The sequence below is a fragment of the Peromyscus eremicus genome, chromosome 7 (assembly GCF_949786415.1).
Source record: "Peromyscus eremicus chromosome 7, PerEre_H2_v1, whole genome shotgun sequence".
NCBI classification, from domain to species: domain Eukaryota; kingdom Metazoa; phylum Chordata; class Mammalia; order Rodentia; family Cricetidae; genus Peromyscus; species Peromyscus eremicus.
Window position 1 is genome coordinate 100,493,427 of NC_081422.1, and position 24,588 is coordinate 100,518,014.

The following is a 24,588-nucleotide window of genomic DNA, read 5'->3' on the forward strand; positions in this document are numbered from 1 at the left end:
GAAATTATAGATTTCAGATGTGATGTTACAGCCGCCTTAGCTGTAGGGTTGACAAAGCTAAACTGAATGATGCCTCTAGGAAGTTTATTAATTAGGAGAATGTTACAAGTTAAAGTAGGGCTGGAGAGATGGCTTAGGGCTAAGAGCACTGGCTGCTCTTCCAGAGGTTCTGAGTTCAATTCCCAGCAACCACATGGTAGGATCTGATGCCCTCTTCTCACAAAAAGTTGTACATGAAGACAGAGCGCTCATATACGTAAAATTAATAAATCCTTTTTTTAAAACGTCAAAAAGGCTATTAAAAGCAAGGCAGGCTTAGACGGCTCAGCAGGTAAAAGCACTTACACACACACACACTTACACACACACACACTTACACACACACACTAGTTTTCAAAGAGGCCTAAAATAGTTCACGATCATTTGGCTCTTGGCTACATTTGAGCTCCCCACATTTATGATGTTCTAGTCATTCAGTCCGCAGGATCTTGACTGTAATGTTCTTCAAAGGACTCCAGTTCACACAGCGGGTCCAGAACAGGGCAGCAGATCTGACCTTGCCCTCTCAAGCTTTCTTGGCAGACTGAATCGTCCTTTGTAGACTCAAAAACAATCACTGGAAATTGAGTGCCACAGTCTGTGCAAGATTTTTCTTGAATCAATCTGCAGTTTGGAAAGTTGCCATCCATTCAGCGTGCACTCAAACCGGTTTTTTCCCCTCCTCAAACCCCAGAACAAATTGTAGCCAAGAGCTCTGCTTTGTCAGGTGGGAACTTCAGTCCAGACTTACAATCTTGTCTTTTTCCCTCAGCCAATTTCTCTATTGTTGTTCCCCACATCCCCCTAAGGACGTGGGTGGGATTCAACCCCTAGTCTTATTTCCAATTAGACTCCAATTTCTCTAGTTTCCATTTCGTGGTTTTTATTTTGTTAACCATTGTCCATGTTATATGGGACTCTGGTCACGCCTTCCTAAGAGTGAAACGTCTCACAGCCCTTCCTAAGGTCCCCCCTCCCCCGCACTTAAAAGTTAGCTCTCTTCATGTGCTTTGACTCTCCAAAAGTTTTTAAAGAAAGCTCTGACGTTCTGGGCAGTGATCAATAGAAAAAAAAGGTCACCCACTTACTTATATGTTGTACTTCATTAAAATAACAAATGGGGGCTTCCTGGGTTCGTGGTGTAGTGGTCAAGCCCCCCAGTGATGGGTTCACCTGAGTCACACCCACGAACAGGCCACGAGGGGTGATCTCTGCAAGTACCTGCCACCTCAGGGACACCTGAGCCTCCCTGGGGAGCACTCACAAAGGCAGTAGTCCCGAGGCGACCTCAAATTCCCGCCCTCAGGAAAGGCTTCTGACGCTCCACGCCCGCAGGCCTCCCCTTGCACACCCAGTCATCTGCGATGCCGGGCCGGGGAAATGTGAGCCCGCCCGCTGACGTCATCTCCCCGCCCCCTCGGCGCGCGCCTCGGTTCCCGCCCCGCCCCCTTTCCCGACGTTCGCCGCGGCGGAGGCTCCTCGCCCTCTGATTTTGCTTCTCCCTTCAAGATGGCGGAGACAATGAGCCGGCGCAGCGCCGGTTGGCCCTGAAGTGACTCTGGGGAAGAACGGTCAGTGAGGTTCCCGTCATCCCGACGAGAGAGCGTTGGTGGAGGAGGAGGAGGAGGAGGAGGACGCGGCGGCCCGACTGTCAGCCGCCCTCCCGGCAGCCGCCACCGCGGCGCCCGCACCGCTGGGGTTGGCCCTGAGCAGCCCGCCCGCCCGCCCGCTCGCCTGCCTCTCGGCCCCGCCCCGGCCCTGCGCCGCCGCGGCTGCCTTCAGCAGCAGCCGCCGCCGCCGCCGCCGCCATGAAGCTGACCGACAGCGTGCTGAGGAGCTTCCGCGTCGCCAAGGTGTTCCGCGAGAACTCGGACAAGATCAACTGCTTTGACTTCAGCCCCAACGGGGAGACCGTCATCTCCAGCAGCGACGATGACTCCATCGTGCTCTATGACTGCCAGGAGGGCAAGTGAGTGTGGCGGTGGCCGCGGGCCGGATTCCCAGTGCCTCCCTCCTTCCCTCTTGTCGCTGGTTCCCGACTGAGGCCCCCCCAGCCTGTGGTGCACTCCAGCCTCCCTCCTGCCGTGGTGCAGGAGGTCTTTTCCTTTCTTTGAACGATGACCATGGTCGTAGTAATACTAGCGTTGTTATTTCATGTGTCTTTGGTCTCTTGCGAGCGCGCCTTCTTCGTCTCTTGCCAAACCCCACCTTGACCTTGACCTTTAAACGCCATGTCCGTGCACCCGGCGGCCAGACGGATAGCCCTTTCCACCCGTCTTGACTGTCAGAAGGTGCGGGTCGCCTCTGAGCTCGGTGCAGCGCCGTAAGAGCTGTGCTGCCCATCGGCGGCGTCAGCTCTCTGCCCTCACCGCGGTGACCTGGATTCGGCCCTGGCACCGCGCCCGTCCCTGCCCCTCAGCTTCCCGCGCGGCCTTTCTGCCATCAAGCCCCGCGAGATGCAGTTGGTAGCTGTCAGGATTTATCGATTGTGCCTAGGGGAGCTTGCTGCCCTTCCCCGGTACCGATACCCACGCTTACAGTTAACTTGTTAAACAGCCTCCCGGAAACTTTCCTTTGCCAGACTCTTGCGAACTTGGCCGCCCCATTCTGGTCAGAATGCGAGCTCCCTTTAAAACAAAGAAAGCATTCTGGAACAATTTAGTGTTTCCTTTTGCATTACAAAAAAAAAGAGTTTACCCGGGTGTGGCGGCCCAGCCAGCAATCTCAGCCTTTGGACGACAGGGGCAGGCAGATTCTGAGTTCTGGACTTCATAAGCGAAACTCAAAACAGTCAAAAAAACCCGCCCGTGTATGGTTTGTTTGGAATTAACATCCTGGGTCTGGTTATGGGAGTTATATGTTAGTTGGAAAACTACTGTGATTGTGTATCTTTGCTGAGCAGAGCCTTTTGCCTTTTTCATGGCCTAGGTCGGGGGAGACATTGCCTGGCCTCACCCCTGTAAGTCGAAGTCTAGTGTAGGCCCAGTTTGATTTCGCTTGTCAATTTCAGCCGCCTTCCCAAAGCAGATGTTTGATTTAATTTAATAGCTACTGTTTTTGACATCATCTTGTCAAAGTTACCTATGGTTTTGAAGCCTTAGCTTTTCTCTTTCTCCAGGTGTTCCTTTTGTTTATTTTTTCAAATAACAGTTTTCCTTTGGAACTTATCTCTTGAGTTTATCTAAAGTAAGGCTGTGTTGTAGACTGAGCTGCATATGATGTTTTTCCTCACTGGGGTTATAACAAAGTATTACGTAACTAACTCTGGACCTGCCTGCTGTATGTGGAAGAGTTCCCTACAGTGGTGATCCTAAGGAAGAGAGAATCACTAGCTGGACAGATAGTTGTTTGAATTGATATTCATTTTAGTGTATTGGTTTTTACCTGCTCTACCCATTTGAGTTTGTTTGGAAGAGATGGTAAGATTTAAAGTTGGGAACTAGAAGTAATTTGAAGTTGGTTTGCTTGAAATGTTTAGTGCAGTACATAGATTAGAATCTTCCCTCCAAGAGCTGAAATAGAAATGCATATCCCTTATTCAAAGGAACAAAATGCTAAGACTATAAGACTGTTTATTGATGCATAAAATCTTTTTACGTGAGTACAGACATAATAGAAAGTTACAATGTTCCAAAAAACTTTCTTGAAGGAAAAAAAAGAACATTCTGCTCAGCAGCGCCTGTAATTCCAGCACTTGGGAGACTAGGGGTGGGAATATTGGAATGCAGCTTGGAACTACATAGTAAGACCCTGTCTCAAAAAAAGAAAATGTACAAGCTGGAGAGATGGTTAAGAGTATACTTGCGCTCAGTGGTAGAGCGCTTGCCTAGCAAGTGCAAGGCCCTGGGTTTGGTCCTCAGCTCTGGAAAAAAAAATGAAAGGAAGTTTGCAGACAATTTTTGCCGGGCGGTGGTGGTGCACGCCTGTAATCCCAGCACTCAGGAGGCAGAGGCAGGCGGATCTCTGAGTTTGAGGCCAGCCTGGTCTACAGAGGTAGTCCAGGATAGGCTCCAAAGCTACAGAGAAACCCTGTCTCGAAAAGCCAAATAAATAAATAAATAAAAGGGGGAAAAAAAGAGTATACTTGCTGCTCTTACAGAGGATCTGGGGTCAGTTCCCAGCACCAGCATGGAGCTTCACAACCATCTATAACTCTAGTTTCAGGGGATCTGACTCCTACTTGTGACTTTTGTGATGCCAGGAACACGAGTGATAAACAGACATACTTAATCAAACCCTTATACCATAAAAATAAAAGTATATAAGTCTTTAAAAACAAAAAACTTGTTTTAAAAAGAAAATAGGTTTGAAAAAAGGATCCAGGAGCTGGAGAGATGGCTCAGGGTTAAGAGCACATGCTAATCATGCAGAGAACCTGGGTTCAGTGCCAGAACTGATTTGAAGGCTCACAACTACATTTAACTCCAGTTCCAGGGGATCTGATACTCTCTGGCCTCCATGGGCATTAGACATGCACATGCATAGATGCAGGCAAAACACTCATATACATAAAATCAGTAAATCTAAAATATATATATATATATATATATATATATATATATATATATATTAGAAGAGCAGTCAAACAATCCCAACATTTGGAATTTAGTATGTAACCATAGTGCTGGCTGGCTTCAAATAGCAATTCTGCCTCAGCCTCCCATGTGCTAGGATTACAAGTGTGAACCAACAATATTTGGCTTAAAAGAATTTTTTTTTTACATTTTTCTTTTTGTCAAAAGTGGGTTTTTTTCCCTACAGTATTTCTTTTTTTACATTTGTATTGTGTGAGCTTGCTGTACATGTATAAATCAGAGGACAATTTGCAGGATTTGTTGTTTTCCTTCCATCATATGAGTCCTAGGGATTGAACTCAGGTTATTGAGCTTGATGACAGTTGCCTTTAGCCTCTAAACCATCTCATCAGCCCAAAAAGAGGTGTTGAGGATTTTTTGTTTGTTTTTGTCCACTTAAACATTATAATGCATTTCATTCCTTGAGTTAATTAGGTGCACGCATACACACACATTTAGTTTGCCTTTTTGTTTGTTTGTTTTGGTTTTTTGAGACAGGTTTTTGGTTTTTTTTTTTTTTTTGGTTTTTCGAGACAGGGTTTCTCTGTGTAGCTTTGTGCCTTTTCCTAGAACTCGCTTTGGAGACCAGGCTGGCCTCGAACTCAGAGATCCGCCTGCCTCTACCTCCCGAGTGCTGGGATTAAAGGTGTGCCCCACCACCACCACCTAGCCTAGTTTGCCCTCTTAAGACAACAGTTTCATGTAACCCAGGCTACCCTCCAACTCTCTATCCAAGTCTGGCCTTAAAAACTCCTGATTCTTCTCCTTCGACCTTCCAAGTGCTTGATTATAGATGTGCCCCACCCCCACACCAGCTGGCTTTACTGTTATTTTCTTTGTTCATACTTTGCCTCCAGAATCATAGTTTTAAAGAAGGAGAAAATACTTGGGGAAATGTGCATGAAAAGACACGTGCAATGATAATACATTAGGCTCTTTCAGAGTAGAACTGAAATAAAGAAATAGGTTCCTTTCATTAGGAACAAATCTCAAGTGTTTTTTTAGATTTAAGAAATACAGGCCATATCTTAGTGGAACCAAGCTTTTTTATACCACATGCTTTAATACTTTATCTTTTTTGTTTACTTGCAGTGTTGAAGTTAGAATCCAGGATCCCATGCATGCTAGGCAAGCCTTTTGTGACAGAGCCAGATCCCTAAACCTGTTTTCTATTTTAGATGGGCTGAAATACTAGGATTCACTTTTACCACTGATAGATGCAAAGTCATCAACCTTTAGTGTAGGCACAGGCTCAGCCTCACTTAGTCATTAGTTACCAAGCACTGACTGCAGAGCAGAACTCCAGAGTAGACTGGGTCTGGTAGTATTTTATTTCACAAAAGGCAGACATATAGAAAGTATAATACGGGGCTGGAGAGATGGCTCAGTGGTTAAGAGCACTGGCTGCTCTTCCAGAGGTCCTGAGTTCAATTCCCAGCAACCACATGGTGGCTTACAACCACCTGTAATGAGATCTGGTGCCCTTTTTCTGGCCTGCAAGGACACATGCAGACAGAACACTGTATAGTAAGTAAGTAAGTAAGTAAGTAAGTAAGTAAGTAACATGCAGACAGAACACTGTATAGTAAGTAAGTAAGTAAGTAAGTAAATAAATAAATAAATAAATAAATGAATAAATGAATAAATAAATGAATAAATAAAGTATAATACAAGTTCAAGAACTCTTGTTTGGAATATGTGTCATGAAGCAGAAGACCTCACCTTCACTGACTTTAACAATTAAAAATGCAAATTGACTCGTAGGCAGCCTGGATCATATGATTGTTTAACTCACTGGTTCCAAAATAATTTTACATTGAGAAGGTAAACATTCTTTTGCATAAATTCAGACTCTGGGTGAACATTATTTCTTTTTCCCTTTTGTTTTTGAGAAGGGTCTCATTGTTGAAACTGGCCTTGAATTTGTAGTGAACCTCCTTTCAAGTTCTGGCTGGAATTAAAGATGTCTAGTTTAAAATTCTTTTAGACATAAATGTAAAACATATTAAAGGTTTCCTTATTTTCTGACCTGGTTCATGTGGAAAATTCTAGCATTCAAATTTTTGTTTTGGTTATAGGTTTTTCTAAGATCTTTTATTTATTTTATGGATGAGTGCTAATTGCCTGTATGCATTTACGCCATAGAGATGGTTGTGAGCCACCATGTGGTTGCTAGGAATTGAACTCAGGACCTCTGAAAGAGCAGCCCGTGCTCTTAACCGCTGAGCCATCTCTCCAGCCTCATGAGATCCCTTTTATTTGATCATCAAGGTTTGCATTTAAGGGACTTTAACCCATAGTTTGGAACTTTGGTGTTGGAGACACTTACTTTTACATTAAAGTAAAAGAAAAAGGAACCATTGACTAATTTTGCCGCAGAGAATTTGGGTCGCCTGTCTTCTGAAAGGTTTAGCCGGTACTTTTACCTCCAGATAAGAAGGTTGTACATCTTTAAGAGTGAATTATATTAGGAACATAGCAGTGTTACATCTGGTTTCAATTTTGATAGATCATTGCCTTTAAGAAAGTGCTTTCTCCTGGACGGTGGTGTTGCATGCCTTTAGTCCCAGCACTCGGGAGGCAGAGGCAGGTGGATCTCTGTGAGTTCCAGGACAGCCAAGGACTGTTACACAGAGAAACCCTATCTCAAAAAACCAAAAAGAAAAAGAAAGTACTTTCTAAATGAATGGCTTAGGAGAAGTTACTGTCTTTCAAGTACTCTCGTATCGCTCTGTTTTAAGTCATGATTTGTGATATTTCCTGAATCTTTTTCTCAAATAGTCTTCTCAGAGTTTACATTTGAAGCCAGGTGTGGTGGCCCACTCTTGTAATTCTAGCACTGGAGAAGCCCAGGCAGGAGGATCATAAGTTCAAGGCCATCCTCAACCTAGTAACTTAGAGGCCATGTGAGGCCTGCCTCAACTCTTCCCCCCCCCTCTTTTGAATGAGGTGTGGTAAAAGATTGAATTAATACTCTATATTTACTTTTACTTTCTAACCTGGGCCTTGTGTACACAAGTGAATGACTATTCTTGAAGAGCTGTTACATTTGATTTTTATTTTTAAGAGATGGGTTTTGGCGGCTGGAGAGGTGGCTCAGTGGTTAAGAGTTCATACTACACTTGTAGAAGACCCAACTTGTGTCTACTAATAATCCCTGCTCTTGCCATATCAAGTCAGGTGATGATATTTATGTGCAGCGCTCCAGTGTTTGTGATATTGGATTCTGATGGTTTTTGTCTTTCCCTTTGTTTGCTCATCAGACCAAAGAGAACCCTGTACAGTAAGAAATATGGTGTGGACCTCATCAGATACACTCATGCAGCCAACACGGTCGTTTACAGCTCTAACAAAATAGACGGTAAGCAAGCCTGTTTAGGAGGTCACAGCCGTGGTTCCTTTGAATACTTGACGGAATCTTTGTGGGGATTTGTGCTGTGGTTATAGTTGGTTTAAATGTTTTCCTATAATGTTAGCAGTGCTGATTACATCGTTAAAAGTGAATGAATGCTGGAAGCAAGCCATAAGGACTTTGGAAGGACTTGGAACAGAGTATGAAAAATGTCTACTGTACAATGGAGAGTGGGAAAAGGAAGTAACTAATTATGTTTATGATTTGCACTCCTTGAAACTTGAAAGAATACTTAGCAAAAATGAAAGGGAGAAATACTTGACACAGCAATTAGTATCTTACTGGGCCTTTCCATTCAGAATATGTCTGTGGATTAAACCAGGTGTGACACCTTACCTCTGTGTTCTCAGCACTTGGGAGTCTGAGGCTGGAGGAATGGGAGTACTCGGCTAGCCTGGGCTGCAGAGTGAAACCGTATCTTCAGAAACTACAAAGGCAGGTGGCTGGTATAAAGAAAACTTTTACATTTCTGACTGAGGGAGAGTAAAACAGAATTTACAGATACACTAAAGGCAGACTGGAAAGGAGGTCAAGTGCATGAAATTAAGAACAGTAGAAGCAGCCAGGTGGTGGCGCACGCCTTTAATCCCAGCACTCGGGAGGGAGGCAGAGGCAGGCTGATCTCTGTGCGTTTGAAGCCAGCCTGAGTCCTAAGAGAGTTCCAGGACAGCGAGGACTGTTACACAGAGAAATCCTGTCTTGTGGGGAAAAAAATAGTAGAAGTATCCCAGCACCCAAATGGTTTGGACCCTATCTGGGAAGTTTAGCATTTGTAGCTAGACCCTGTCTTAAAAACAACAAACAAGGCTTACAAATGGCTCCCTGTGCTAGCTTAGAGGCAGGTACAAGAGTTTAGCTCTTCTACAGTGTGTGTCATAAAGAACAGTATGATGACCTTTGTGGTCTTTGATCCCAGGAATACTTTTTGTTTTTTTTTTTTTTAAAGTAAAATTTTTTTAGGAATTGAAACTTGCTTTTTAATACATAGTCTCTGCTTTTGCATTATTTCCTCTGGAATAAATTCCTAAGCTGACAAACTGTCTCTCAGTGATTAAACTGTCACATGCTTCTTATTTTATCTTATTTTAGCCTTATTGGTACTGGTTTACTGATTTGCTTTTTGCAGTAAGATTTCTTAGTATAGAGATAGTATCACTGTAATTCAGATTGCCCTTGATCACATGATGCTTCTGCTGAGTACTGAGATTATAGGTCTGTGCCACTGTGGCAGGCACAGTTAGATTTATTTTTATTTATATGTATGTGTGTATCTCTGGGTGGGCGGGTGCCAGTGTCCTTGGGCCAGAGGACATCAGGTCCCCTGGAGCTGCCGCCAGTTGTGAGCCATGTGCTGTGAGTGCCAGGAACTACATTCAGGTGCTCTGGAAGAGCAGCAAGCACTGTTAACCACTGAGCCATCATCTCTGTGGCATCTAAGATTTCTTTTTTGATCGTGTATATATGTGTGTGGAGGTGGTATGTGCACATGGGAATGCAGGTGCCAAAGAGTCTAGAAGGTGTCAGATCCCAGAGCTGGAATTACAGGTTGTTATGAGCTGTCTGGCATGGGTACTGGGGTACTGGGGAACTAAGCTCAAGTCCTCTGCAAGTGCAGTATGTGCTCTTGATCACAGAATAGTATCTTCTGCCTCCCTCCCTATTTTGAGACAGGCTCTCACTATGTATCCCTGGCTGGCCTGGTACTCTGTATGTAGACCAGGTTGGCCTTAAACTTAAAGGAATCCTCCTCAGTGCTGGGACTAAAGACAGGTACCACCATGCCCAGACATTCAGCAAAGATTACTTTAAATTGCTATTTTAATCTGTCTCAAAGCAAATGGGCAGAAGTCTTTCTTTAATGAGACTTCTCTACCTGAACTTGATTTTAGTACATATCTAATTTCTATTTTTCATGCCTGTTTCAGAAGTAGTTTTCTAAGTAGGCACTGCCGTTGATGCTTTTGGATAAGGATAAATAATACTAGGATCCTGAGGCTATCCTAATGATTGGTGTATTTCTTGTTGGGCCGCTTTTCTGAGTAATGAAACGATTCTCCAAACACGTACAAGATGAGGCAAATGGGTGGTGGCACTTGCAGCTTTGCTGCCAGGCCTCTGCTGTGGGGATGTTGCCTTTCCTGCCCTCGAGTGCGTCCTGCAGAGTTCTCCAGTGCTCCGTTCTCTTTTGCCTGATTCCAGGCTGAGGTAGTAGTTTGTACAGTTTGAGGGTCTATGATACCACCCGGTACAGGAGATAACTGTACAGGCCACTGCCTTGCCAGGAACAGCGCACCAGCTACCAAGTGGGGTGGAGAAGATGGCGAAGCCCTGCTCATCTCTGGGAGTCCAGGTAATGGGGAAGGGATCTATCTCTCTTTAGGGCAGGTGAGTAGTTCCTAGCACTAGAATAACCAGAAATGCTTTATGGTTGTCCTTTGAGAGGCTTGGAGTTGTTCAAATAAACCGTGTAGAATTCTGTTACAGATTGTATGGAAAAGATTCCTTTTTTTCCCTCTGAGGGTAAATGCCCTTTCATTAGAAAGTATCCCTGCAAGCCAAGTATGTTGCTCACACCAGTAATCTCAGCATTTGGGAGGCTGAGGCTGGAGAATTGCTGCTAGTTTTGAGGCTAGCCTGGGCTATATAATGGGTTACAAACTAGCATTGACTATGGAGTGAGACCCTGACCAAAAAAAGAAAACCCTTTGTAAGCCACTTGATACTTTGGACTTCTTTATTCTTTTGTTTGTTTGTTTGTTTTGTTTTGTTTTTAGAGACAGGGTTTCTCTATGTAACAACCCTGACTGTCCTGGAACTCACTCTGTAGACCAGGCTGGCCTGGAACTCACAGGGATCCGCCTGCCTCTGCCTCCCAAGTGCTGGGCTTAAAGGTGTGTGCCACCACACCTGGCTTAGACATCTTATCTTCTGTTTGCCTTTATAATGTGTTTCGTCCCTCCTGTATTTTGGTGCCATGTTTCCCGTTATCTGTTTCTCTTCCTATTTTTTGTTTTATTTGTTTTCAGTGATGTTTCGGTTTGGTTTTTGAGACAGAGTTTCACTAAATGTACCCCATGGTGGTCTCCAGTGTGTTGAGATTACGGGTTATAGTCACCATGTCCAGCTTTCCTTCTTTTAGGAGCGTAGTAATTTCCTACTTTCTAGTTCTAGTAGGGGCCTCACCCATGCTAGGTAAGCACTATTCCCTAAGCCGCATACCCAGACCCACTTCATTCTGCTGTCAACATAATCTTTTTATCATTTTTTTCTTTTCATTTTATTTTATGTGTATGAGTGGTTTGCTTGCATGTGTGTCTATGTATTATGTGTCTGGTGCCCAGGGAGGTTGGAAGAGGATGTCAGATCCCCTTGGAATTACAGACAGTTGTGATCCACTATGCGGGTTCTGGGAATGGAAGCCAAGGGCTCTAAACCACTGAGCCATCTCTCTAGCCCTTATTGTTTACTTTTCTAGATAGAATTCTTTCTTTCACCTCCCTCTCTCTGTCTTTTTCTTTGACAGATCTGGCTGTGTAGTAGCACTGACTGGTCTCAAACTCACTATATAGCCCTCTAGTTTTGGGTCCTGATACTTAGTGTAAGATTTCTCATTTTGCAGATACTAAAATTAGTGTCTATAGCCAGTGATTTTTTTTTCCTTGCCAGGAAATACTTATGTAGGACAAGTTGAATTTTAAATTATGAAGAATCTAAAGGTTGGTAGCAAAACAGTGTTTTTTGGTTTTGGTTTTGGTTTTGGTTTGGTTTTTTTAAATGTAGTTTTTACTCTGAGTCTCCCACTCCCACTCCAGTGCTGCAGATTGAACTCTGAGATTCTCATACACTAGGCAAGCACATCACCATTGATTGAATTGTCCATCTGGGCCCCATCACAGTGATATTAAGTGTTGGTATAAGTGCTATCAAATGAAAACTTGGCTTTTGAGTTGTGTGAATCTGTATGTGTACTCTTAAGTTGTTGAGAGAAGTTGTTAGCCTTTGTCTGTCTGTAATTTGCTTGGGTGATAGAATACAGTAGGTTCTTAGGCCTTGTCTTTTCAGAAATGAAAATGCAGCGTAAGTTCCATTTAAATGGTGAATGTCATCCCTCATTTGTTGTCTTACAGACACTATCCGTTACTTGTCGCTGCATGACAACAAATACATCAGATATTTCCCTGGACACAGCAAAAGGTAAGACTCGAGTATTACAGGGTTAGAGTTCCTTTATCTCAAGAGAAGGAGAGGTCTGTTAGTAAGTCCAGCCTTCCTTAGTGCTGGCGAGCATTTCTCTTTATCTTGTTGACTGATCTCAACCAACTCTTGGTTTACTGAGGTAATGGAAGCAGAAGATAGGGTTTCAGAAATAACTACATAGTCTCTGTTAAAATTTAAATAAGGAGTCGGACAGTGTTGGCGCATGCCTTTAATCCCAACACTCAGGAGGCAGAGGCAGGGGGATCTCTTGAGTTTGAGGATCGACTGATCTACACAGAAAAACCCTGCCTTGAAAAAACAAAGGGGGACATTTTGTAAGTAGGAGCTTGGAGTATATTTTAGTGGCTGAGCACATGCTTAGCATGTGAGTGGCTCTAGATTCAAGTCTTCATACCAAAATAAATATAATTAATGAGAGGTTAGACGTGGCTCGGTGCAAGAGCATGCTTGCCATACAAGAATCTCTGTGTGTGTGTGTGTGTGTGTGTGTGTAAGAAACATGAACTAAAGTTATTGGGTGATAACCTATGCTTTAAAATTAGACTTGTTATTTATAGCAAAGCCAAATCTCAGTTAGCTCTTAACAAAAGAACTGTTTGCATTTATGAGGCCTTCCACTACAAAGGCCAACATTTGAATTAATCTCTACATGAAAAATGTTCCTTATGATGTGAAAGGGTTTTTTGTTGCTGTTGTTGTTGTTTGTTTTTAAGATATATTTATGTATTTTATGTATATGCGTGTTGTGTCTACATATATGTCTGCACACCAGAAGAGGGTATCAGATCCCATGGGACTACAGTTATAGGTGATTATGCATTGCCATGTGGGTGCTGGGAATTGGACCCAGGACCTCTGGAAGTACATCCAGTGTTCTTAACCACTGAGCCATCTCTCCATGGCACCATTTGTAGATGGACTTTTATTTTTGTCCTACCTGCCAGCTCCCAAATAGCTACACAGAGACATTATTTATTATAAAAGTTCAGCCAGTAGCTTAGGCGTGTATAGTAGCTCTTAGCAACTTAAATTAACCCATTTTTATTAATCTACTTTTTGTCTCATGGCTTTATTGCCTTTACTCTGTACTCCCCATGCTGCTTCCTCTCTGTCTGGCTGGTGACTGTGCCTTTCTTCTTCCCAGTGTTCTCCCTGCCCCCAAAGTCCTGCCTAGCTATTGACTGTTTAGCTTCTTATTAAACCAGTCCAAGTGACACTTCTTCACAGTGTACAAAGAGATTATCCCACAACATTCCAGCCCCCGCCCCCTTTTTTTGGGCAGGGAGAAAAGGTCTTACTATGTGGCTTTGGCTGTCCTAGAGCTCATTGTCTAGACCAGGTTGGCCTCAAACTCCTAGGGATCTGCCTGCCTCTGCCTCCCAAGTGCTGGGACCAAAGGCATGTATATTAATATAGATGATACAGAGTGGTAGTATAGTGTCCTGACAGGTGTTATGTCACTTGCTGAGAGGTGTAAAAAGATTATCTGTCTATTCACCCCAGAAAGCCAAAGAAATGATTCCATCCAAATCTTAACTTTGTGAACCAGTAAGTTTAATTCTGGTCATCTGTAGGAGCATGGACAACTTAAATGGCAGCTAAACCCATCTCCCTCCTCTTCCAAGAAGTGGCTAACTCCCTGTCTGTCCTTGGAAGGGATCAGGGTCTTTTGAGAGCTCCACAATAGCAGGCCCAGCTGCCCTGATTTCAGGAGAGCTATGTCATGCCTGAAGGGTGACAGGAGAGATGGCTGAGAGCTGCTTGTCAGAAGTGATACTTCTGCTGGACTCGATGATGCACACCTTTAATGTCAGCGCTCAGGAGGCAGAAGCAGGCAGATCTCTGTGAGTTCCAGGCCAGCCTGGTTGTGTACATAGCAAGCTCCAAGACAACCAGGACTACATAGAGAGACCCTATCTCAAAAAGCAAAAAAAAAAAATTGTACTTCTGGATGAACATGGTGTGGTATGTACTTGTAATTCTAGTGCTGTGGAGGCTGAGGTAGGAGGATTGTTACAAATTGGAAGCCAGCTTTAGATACATAGTAAATTAAAGGTCATCCTGGGATGCATATCATATTAATACCCTGTCTCAAACTCCTCTCTCAAAAAAAAAATAATAATAGTTCAGTAAAGAAGTTGCACTTACAAGTGGGCAGGGTATTTCTGTGCTGCTGAAGACAGGAAGTGTTGGTTACTGTGTGAGCCAAACATGGGCCAGCTTATTCACTTTTGCTCTAGTGTCTTGGCACCCTGTGAACTGGCAGGTAAGTTTCCCTAGGGCCAGGGGTTGGGTTCTTATGTTCCCTGTACTTACCAGCACAGAGCCTTTTGTATCCACTTGGACCTGTGAACTTTTGAACTAGACAGTGTGACAAAATTGCATGTCCATATGCATTATGCTTTCTCTGTTTTACTATGGCAGCCTGAGCTATATGAAACCCTATCTCAAAATAAGAAGTACAATTTAGTGATTGTATGTATGTATATATGTAGTTGGGCAATCACTGCTAGTATAATTCCAGAGTATTTTCATCTCTCTAAGAGAAACTCTGTACCCATTAGCAGCCATTCATCTAAGTGATGTCTCTAGATTTGCTTATAGTGGACATTTTGTATAAATGGTGTCAGATAACATATGACCTTTTGTGTGTGTCTACTTTCATGTAGCATGATGTTTCCAAAGTTTATCCCTGTTGTCATATGAATTAGCACTTAGTTTCTTTTTTTTTTTTTTTTTTCAAATAATATTGTGTCATGTTATATGGCTAGTCCACATCTTGTTGACTTGTTAATTAGTGAGCATTTGGGTCATTCCCATTCAGAATGCTACTGTAAAAGCCTGAACATTTTGGTGTAGGCATTTTCAGTTTGCTAAAGTATATATACCTAGGAGTGGAATTTCTGAGTCAATAACTTTCCAGAAAAAGTATGGTTTGTTTGGTTGGTTGGTTGATTTGGGCTTTTTTGTGGTGGGGTCAGAGGATCAGGCTTGGAATTCAATATATAGACTAGACTGGCATTGAACTCAGAGGTCCACCTGCCTCTCTCTACCTCCCAAGCACCACCACACCCAGCCTGAAAAGGTCTTTTGTAGGGCATCTGTACCACGTATTTCATCAGTGGTGTATACAGTTGTTCTAATTCTCCACCATGCTCCTCTTTACAGTACTGAGCAATCCTTTTATGACAGCCGTTAGTGGTGTGAACTAATAACTCACTGTGCTTTTCGTTTTCAGTAGAATGACATATTTTGTTTTTAACACTAGCACTGAGCTGTATAGCTCCAGCCTGAGACCATGCATTTTTTTATACAGAGGCTTTAGGTTTTTTTTAATTAGCTACTTTTGATTGCTTCAGATAAGTTTGTGTATGCTTCCTAAGATAGTATATGTAGGCAGGCAGAGTGGTTTAGGGTTCACATCCAATTTTTGCTCATATTTTGCTTCAACTCCTATTTATCTTGATACATTGCAGGGTGGTGGCCTTGTCCATGTCACCTGTGGATGACACTTTCATTTCTGGGTCTCTTGATAAGACCATTCGACTCTGGGATCTCCGGTCTCCTAACTGCCAGGTAATGAATGGTACCTCACAGTTACATTTTTGAGCATTTTCTGTGGAAAGCATTATCAGCTCTCCCTCTCAGTTAAGGGAGACAACACTGGTTCCATTTTGGGATCCCAGAGTCTTATGTGGCAGCAAAACCTTTTACCAGTTGGCTACTGCTTGGTAAGCAGATCTACTCCAGAGCAGATTGCATTGCAATGTGGCTTAGTGCTTGAAAAACTGCCTAGAACCTTAGCCTCAAGGGGTTTGTTTCTCTTTGAACTCTGTAATGTTGTACAGTTAAGGCTGATTAGAAATGCATCATACAGTGACTTTTTACATTTTAGTCAGTTTTGTGTGTTCACTTTTAATGTTTTGTAGGTAGGCTGGATGCAGTTCCTATTCCTTGTTTGCACTGGAAAAAGTCAGTGATTGAGTGGTGGGCTCCTTCATTCATTAACTCGTTGTCCTCTTTTTTCTTAGGGCCTCATGCATCTACAAGGCAAACCAGTTTGTTCCTTTGATCCAGAAGGGTTAATTTTTGCCGCAGGTGTCAACTCAGAAATGGTCAAACTTTATGACCTTCGTTCTTTTGATAAGGTAAATCTTTGAATCCTTGAGCTATATTAAGGTTGCAGAAATTTTAAGGGCAAGTTGGATGTTTGAGAACCCTTTCTAGGCCAGGCATGGTGGCACACATCTTCAATTCCAACACTACACTCCAAAGCAGATGCAGGTGGATCTCTGTCGGGCCAGCCTGGTCTACATAGTGAGACCCTGTATAAAAAGGCAGCCTTTCTGTGATGAGGAGGAGCAAGTGTGGGTAACAGTGGCAGAGTGAGCAGTGCTTTATCCTTTTCTTGCCCACATAGAAAGACTCTAAGTGGATAGAAAAGAAGTTCTAACAGAGAAAGTAGTGATGTGTGTGGAGCCTGGGGACTGCTATTTTTGTGTTTTGCAGGGACCATTTGCAACCTTTAAGATGCAGTATGATCGGACTTGTGAGTGGACAGGACTTAAGTTCAGCAATGATGGCAAACTCATACTCATTTCCACCAACGGCAGCTTCATCCGTCTTATTGATGCTTTCAAGGGTGTGGTGATGCACACGTTTGGGGTGAGCTGGCAGCTTTGAAGAATGGCTGTTTCCTTGCTCTTAAGGCCTGGGTTGGGAATGCTGTTAGCTGGATTGTGGAGATCAGTAGTTATCCTTGACTCAGTGATGGGGCATGGACCTATGTTTTCTTCCTGCACACGAACTTTACCTCCTTTGTATTGCAGTCATTCACCTCTTACAAATGACATAAGTTTGCTTTTCATTTGGTCTTGGTAACACTGCACATTGAAAGACCTTTGGCGGAAAGGGGCTTGTGTGTTGGGATGGTATTTCTATGCAGTTGTTTCTATTACTGGCCCTATAATGAGAACCATTCTTTGTTTCAGGGTTATGCTAACAGCAAAGCTGTTACACTCGAAGCTTCATTTACTCCAGATTCACAGTTTATTATGATTGGTGAGCTGCTTTCATTTTTCCTTGTTATTTCTCTGGTACTGTGCATTTGTTTATGTTTTCAAGCAAAGTAACTAAAATGCTGTTCAATAGATGTTTTCAGATTTCTGTATAGCACCTTCAGACTTTGTAGTTCCCTTTACTGTGTACATAAGCATACATGCAGTGCCATGTATGGAGGTCAGAGAACATCTTTAGGTAGTCAGTTTTCTCTCTCCATCATTGGAGTTCCATTGGTCAGACTCATGTGGCCAGACTTCCTGGCAGGCCACCTTTACCTTCTGAGCCATCTCTCTGGCTTTCTTTGTTTGCTCATTTTTCTTGTTTTTCGATAGTCTTGTTTATTATATGTAACTCTTCTGACCATGAAGTTGTTATGTAGTCAGGGATTACCTTGGATTTCTGATTCTCCCAAGTGCTAGGATTGCAGAAGTGTGCCATCACACTGGCAGGGTTCTTTATTGGAACTGGCAATGTACTGGGTTTCCCTTCATGAGCTTTAGAATTAAGCTCTTAAAAAAGCATTACTGTATTGTATTGATAACTTGGTGTGACCTTCCAGATGTTGGCAGACTAATGATACTGGCTCCCTTTCTGGATGAGAAATGTAAAGGTATGAGGGGGAATGACTTAGGAATAGTGAAGCGCTCCTGCACATCCATTCTAATTGCCGGCACTTGGGTGCTGTTACTGGAAGGCAGCAATATGAAAGTTAGAAGTTTGAGGCTGACTTGGGCTACAAAGAGAATAAATAAGTCCCTCAAGAGAAGGGAAGGGAACAAATAATTAGGTCAAGATCAATTCCCAGTGTCCTTCCTCCATTGTGCTCTTAGTTTCTGCTGAGTGATGTGTCCTGAAACTTTTTCTCTAGATCTCAATCTATCTTTTTCTCACCTGTCTTTATTTGTCTCTTGAAGTGTTATTGTCTCGATCATTCTGTTTAGGTTCAGAAGATGGCAAGATCCACGTCTGGAATGGAGAGAGTGGTATAAAAGTAGCTGTATTGGATGGTAAACACACGGGTCCCATTACCTGTTTGCAGTTCAACCCCAAGTTCATGACCTTTGCCAGCGCCTGTTCCAACATGGTATGTGAAGAGTGAGAGATATTTTCCATTAGGATCCTCTTGATTTGGGGTGGTGGGTGCCTCGGACAGCAAAGTGTGTTCTATCCACATAGTACAAGTTCATGTTTCAGAAGTGGTGGCTTCCCTGTTACACCACCACATCATGAGATACCTAACTAGGCTGCATTTTTCACTTTTATTCCTCTTCCAGTAAGATGGGATCATCCATGCTTTCTGAAGAGGTTTGCAGAGCAGTTTTTGCTCTGGCGCTATGTTTAGGCCCAAGCTACTTAGGTTCTTTTGGCATTAATTTTACTCCTTAAAATATTCTGACCAACCTTTTATAGGTGCATTCTTTGAGGAGTTTTAAATAGTGTTTTGGTTTGGCTTTTGGAAGTAAGGTCTCTAGCCCAGGCTGACCATGTACTCCAGTTAGTCTCCCTGTCGTATAGCCTCCTGAGAGCTGAGATGAGAAGTGTGGGCCACCATGCCTCCATTCTTTTCCATTGAACTCCTCAGAAATTCTTCTAGTGGTTTAACTATCCGTTTATGAATTTCCGTTGTTTTTATTAATTTTTAGTGTATTTTATTTGTTTATTTGAGGCGGGGGTCTCTGTGTAGACCTAGCCGTCCTAGAACTCTTTGTAGACCGGGGCAGCCTTGAACTCAGAGATCCACCTGCCTCTGCCTCCCAAGAGCTGGGATTAAAAGTGTGCACCACCATGCCTAACTTGATTTTGTTTTTATTTTGTGTATTCTTGAACATGTGCCATGACACATGTAGAGGTCAAAGGATGACTTGTGGAAATTGGTCCTCTCCTTCCACCATGTGGTTTCTAGGGGTCAAAAGTCAGACTTAGTAGCAGACATGTTAATCTTAGCACTTGGAAGGTAGAGGCAGGAGAACCAGGAGTTCAGTCCAGCCTGGGTTATATGAAACCCTGTCTCAAACACAAACAAATTAAAAACAAGGAAAGAGTTCTGAGGGTATAGAAACACTTACTATTAAGCCTGACAACCTGAGTTTTATCTCTGGAACTCATAAGAAGGAAATTAACTCTCAAAAGTTGATTTCTGGCCATTAGTCATGTACCATGATGCATACGCACGCACGCACGCGATATCAGAAAACAGAATTAACTGGAGATGGGAAATAGGTGACTCTTGGTCTCTAGTTTCCTTTGAAGTCTGTCCATCTTCAAGTAGGAACTTGGATGAAGTGTTTCACTCCTGCTTTTATCCAGAGCCTAGTGCTCCCTCTTCCTCTGGGGTTGAGGCTTGAGCCTGGGGCCTTTACTACTGAGCTGTTACCTCTAGCCCAGTTCTTGTTTTTAGAAACCAAGAAGATAGTATCAGAAGAAAGGCAACAGTGGCTGGCAATACAACTTAGAGCACGTGCCTGCCATGGATGAAGCCCTGCCTTCAGTCTTCCAGTACTGGAAGGCCAGAAGGAAACTAAGCTGGATGTGTTGGTATACACCTGTAATCTAAACATTTGGATGGCAGAGGCCTGAAGGTCAGTTCAGGGTCATCTTTGGTTACATAGTGAGTTTGAGATCATGTAAAACCAGAAAGCCACTCAGCTCTCAAAGGCAGCAAAACCATCTCATCCAAACCTTCTTTCTTCTCAGATTCTGGAAGGAAAGGGTATGATTGAGGCCACCTTAAGATTAGCTATGAGGCCAGGTTACCCACAGGAGTGAATGTTGGAAATAAACAGAACCAACTTTCAAAGTGTTTCTGGCTCAGTAGAAACAATGGTTTGATCAGGAGTAAGGGCCACCAGACCGTAATTCCTTAATCATTGGGGTTGGCCTCCTTGATGCTGTGAGGTGGAGAAGAACAACCTTCCATAGTGAGGAGAAGCCTGGCTTTTTAAAAAGCTGATTTGTGTTCTCCTTCCAGGCCTTCTGGTTGCCCACCATTGATGACTGATCCTGCCACTGCTCGGCTCTTTGTACAGTGAGGGCGTCCAACAGGAAAAAGTCAGAGGTGACTGAGGTGACAGTGGGACTGACTGGATCATTTGACTGGACTGGAGAACATCTTTCCACATGGCCTTCCCAGGGATGTGCTGTCCATCCGCTCTAAAGAATTACTTTGCTGAGCGCCTTCCAAAGGACTCTTGGTGCTGCAGATTCAGTTGGCACTCAGCCTTTCCAGCTCTCAGTGCACCAAGCTCTTCAGAGGGTGACTACTTATGATTAGGTTACAGTGGGGCCCTTGAGCCCCTTCAGTTTTGAATATATTTGCTGCTGAAGAGCCAGTGACATCACCAATTTCTGCACATCCTTCTCCCACCCCAGAAATGCATGGGAAGCCACAGTTCTGGTTTTGAAATGCTAGGGCAGCTCAGCACCTCTTGCCCTCACCCTGCATGTCTTGTTACTGGGTCTCCCTGTGTAATTGTGGCATTATTCCACAACCATCATGTTTCTTAGGTGCCAAACATTTACAAAAATAAGTCTTCATGTACCTTGGGGTCAAAGAAAGGGACAAAGAGAAGGACCTTGTTTGTCAGGAGGCTTTACAGTATTCCTGTGTAGGTGGGTGGGGCAGGTCTTGGGCTTGGATGTTGGCCAACAAAAGGCCCAAGCGTCTGAAAGGGAGGGAAGGGAATAGCAGGTAAATTCTGAGAGCTGAAAGGTTTAACAGCCTGGTGCAATTCCCCCATCAAGACAGCCCCACAGTCTTTGTGGGGATCCTACCGAGCTTGGCTTGTACAAAAGCAAGGTAGGAGTTTATTTTTGTACCTGAGTCACATCACGTTTTCCTGTGGGCCAGTATTGTGGAATGAGTCTGAGTTGTTTACACTGATGCCTTCCTTCCCTGCCCACCACGAATTGTGTACATAGTCAGCAGATGATACCCCTCTTCCCCAGCTCTTCCCCAAGAGCTGGCTCTAGGCCTGTGTTATATGTTATATTTAGCCTTTTTATATATGACCCTTGATCTGTTTGTATTTGAGCACAGTGTGCGTGTCCAATTAAATTCTCTCTCATCTAGTTTATCAAGAGTTCAGCAGGAGAGGGAACCCTGCAGCTGAGAAAGACTCTTTGTGGGTAGTGTTTGCCACAAGTGTTAGTCTACTCTGTTAACCTTCGGGAGACAACGTGAAGCAGAGCTTCTAGTGTTTGCTGTTTTCATGGCAGCTAAGTGAGAGCCTTGGATAACTCCCTTGTGCTCTTCAAGCCACACTTCGGGGCCCTCTCTACAGTATTAGAATCTTTTTTTGCCTGATTATGCTCTGTCTGCACCTGTATATGTGTGACAGTCACTTCTGCATGGCTTCTGTGCCTGGCTTGTGGCGTTTGGGGACAGGGTGCTAGAACCAGTGTTTTTAGTTTGTCAGGACTCCTCACCTGTTGTGTCGGCATTGGTTGCCCTTTTTCTTGCTTTCTCCTGAGAGAAGGCTAGGACCAGACTGAGAAGAGCTGCAGCTGACCTTTTCTTCCCAGTATGGCCACCTCAGAGGAGAACAAATGGTAGTCAGACATTTACATAAGCGAGCAGTACCCCTGCAGCTCCAGAAATCAAGACCCAACAGGCTGATTTGCCCATGAGTACCCAGCTGCGAGGGTGTCGGTCAGGCCATCACTGCTTCTGTTCAGAAGCAGGCATGGGCTTCGAATCGCTAACGCTATTTTTTAAGCAATTACTTTTTGACTTGTTATTCCAACTGAAAAGGTGGCCACCTTCACTGAAGTCTCTTAAGTGTTGCTGAGCAGTCCTGCCTTCTCAGAGTGGATAGACTATAGGAACCAGGTGATTGGAGATGTTACTGCCTACCTTCAGGATCTAAGAGTCCATGTTTGGAGGATCTGTGGAGAGCAAAGGTCTGTAACTCTGGATTAGTAAGGCTGCATAACCTGAAAGTAGAGCAGCTTGCCTGGTCACAGAGAAACTGAGTTAATGAGTGTCCAAAGCTGAGGCACCATGTTCTTGGAAGACATACACTGCCTCACAGCCTCTGCTGGGCCCTGTGGCAGCAGAGCTGAGTTCTGAATTGGGAGGGAAAGATTCAGCTGGAACTTAGGATTCTGTATGTGGTCACAGGGTAAGCAAGAGGGAGAAAGCAATGGCAGTCTGGGGGTGTGTCCGTGGGATGTACTCACTGTCCTCTGAATGTCAGCCAGAGCCACTGCTCTGTGTGTGGCAGCTGACACTGCACTGTTCAACCACCAGCCACTGGGGTTTTTTAATGAATTATTCCCCGCTGTAACTGACAACTACTGCTTATGAAGGAAAATTGGGGGATTTTTAAGAACCAATTTGCCACCCAAATGGTACCACTGTTAATTTTGATGTTAAATGTTCCTCTAGATATCTCTGTGCATAGACTTTGGTGTGTTTACATAGTTGTTATCCTACTGTACATACAATTTTATGTCCCTTTTGTACTTAACATAAACTTTTTTTTTTTTTTTTTTTTTTGCCATGTTACCAGTCTTAAACAGAATTTTATGGCTTACAGTCTCTTCCATTGAGTCTCTGTGACATTATTTGCCTGCTTCACATCAGAAGAGATGTGTTGTTCCAATGTTCTGGCTCAGGGGGAGCTGCCTGCAATGTTGTGTGAACTCTTTGAGGCCTGTGGGCAACAGGAACCCCCTGGGCCCATCCCTTAACCCCAGACTCCAATTAAATTACCACAGGGCCAGTAATGAGTGACTGGAGGTGAGCCTGACTGAAACCCATTCTTCAGAGACCTCCTCACTGTCTGCCTTTCGCTGTTGACCTCAAACTTTGACCAGGTTGGCATCCTAGGGCCCTGGTTGTAAGGTGAGCATTGCATCCAGCAGAATCGGCTGTCTGCCCGGTGAGCCACCTGCTTGGCTAATGCATTGGGAATTGTTGCCACTCCAGGACCTGCTTTCTGCTTCCGTGACTGAATCGGAATAGGTAAAAAACCTTGGCCTGCCATTTGGGAAGAACATGGCTTGGTTTAGTTGACCAGGCTTTCCTGCTTGGTCTACTCTTAAGAGATCCCTCAAAGCCTGGTGGGAGTATCCAGCAGGATGTATGAGCAACTGAAAGTTCTTGCCACACAAGCATGACAACCTGAGTTCAGTCCCTAGAACCCATGGTGGCAGGAGAAAACCCACTGCCTGAAAGTTGTCCTTAGATTTCCATACATGCCACAAAAGTCACAAATGTAATCAAAGCCTGCTGCAGCTGCTACTCCAACATGCTTGCAATAGAGACCTGGTGTGCCCACTCCCTCGGTGTGTGAACAAGAGGAACAGGCAGGAAGGTGTGGGGGCGAGCTGGCTCAGCAGTTGGTGTGGGCAAGAGGCAGGCACAGGATGTTGCCTGCACTTTGCTGAAAGGGTGTGGAGGGATGTGCTGAAGAAAGAGGAAGCCAAATTCAGCAGCTTTAGACACTGACACTAGCATCTGCCAGCTACCTGTCTGGGGCTTAGAGGCGAGCTGGTGGTCTGTCTATGTGTTACACAGGAAATGGGAAATACCAATGTGTTCGGTCCTGTCCTCCCTGGGTAGCATACAGGAAATGAAATCTAAGATGAGGAAGTGGGGTTTGATCATCCCAGGTGAATTAACTACACAAGCTTTCTAGCTGCAATCCAGAGTTGTGTGTTGCCTGAAGCCCCCTTGATCCTAATATTAGGAGTGAGTCAGGTAAAGCTCATGTAATGAATACTGTATTTCAACAGAATAAGTTCTAGATGGTGACAGGTTTTGGTTTGGTTTTTTGAGACAGGGTTTCTCTGTAACAGCCCTGGCTATCCTAGAACTCGCTCTATAGATCAGGCTGGCCTTGAACTCAGAGATCCACTTGCCTCTGCCTCATGAGCACTGGGATTAAAGGCGTGTGCCACCGCTGCCACCACCACTACTGCCTGGCCTAGGCTGGCAAGTCTTAAGGGGAAGATGAAAAGTGAAATTTCATAAAGCCCTTACTAACTCAAAATGTAAAGCACCAGGTCACTCAGAAGTAAGTGAGGAGTCTGGTAGTGGGCCACACCTGTAATCTCAGTATTTAGACTGAGGTCGACTCAGGCTATGGAAGTTTCAGAGCAGCCTGGCCTACACAGTGAGAAACCACTCTAGAGGCAGAAGCCAAAGGATCACAAAGTTGAGACCACAATACAGTTTCAGAACTGACAAGGCTACATAGTGAAACTCTTGCAAAACAATTTTAAGAAGTGGAAAGGCCGCCCTTGTGGTACCTACAGTCCAGAGTTCGCAGGTATTAAATG

The 24,588-nt window shown here is 44.0% G+C and overlaps 1 protein-coding gene across 1 annotated transcript; it reads left to right on the plus strand.

Moving 5' to 3' along the window:
- Positions 1 to 1,790: 1,790 nt before the first annotated feature.
- Positions 1,791 to 22,792, plus strand: Wdr82 (WD repeat domain 82). Its single transcript, XM_059268522.1, has 9 exons — positions 1,791 to 2,008; positions 7,877 to 7,974; positions 12,153 to 12,219; positions 15,720 to 15,819; positions 16,275 to 16,391; positions 16,753 to 16,908; positions 17,235 to 17,304; positions 18,246 to 18,388; positions 20,273 to 22,792. Exons 1-9 carry the CDS (start codon positions 1,848 to 1,850, stop codon positions 20,300 to 20,302), a joined length of 942 nt encoding a protein of 313 aa, XP_059124505.1. The 5' UTR covers positions 1,791 to 1,847; the 3' UTR covers positions 20,303 to 22,792.
- The last annotated feature ends 1,796 nt before the right edge of the window (positions 22,793 to 24,588 follow it).

Excerpts from the sequence above, each read along its gene's own strand:
- Wdr82 (XM_059268522.1), top strand. The coding sequence starts at position 1,848 with ATGAAGCTGACCGACAGCGTGCTGAGGAGCTTCCGCGTCGCCAAGGTG. Across the intron at positions 7,975-12,152 it reads CAGCTCTAACAAAATAGACG|ACACTATCCGTTACTTGTCG; the intron begins GTAAGCAAGCCT and ends GTTGTCTTACAG. Across the intron at positions 17,305-18,245 it reads TTCACAGTTTATTATGATTG|GTTCAGAAGATGGCAAGATC; the intron begins GTGAGCTGCTTT and ends CATTCTGTTTAG.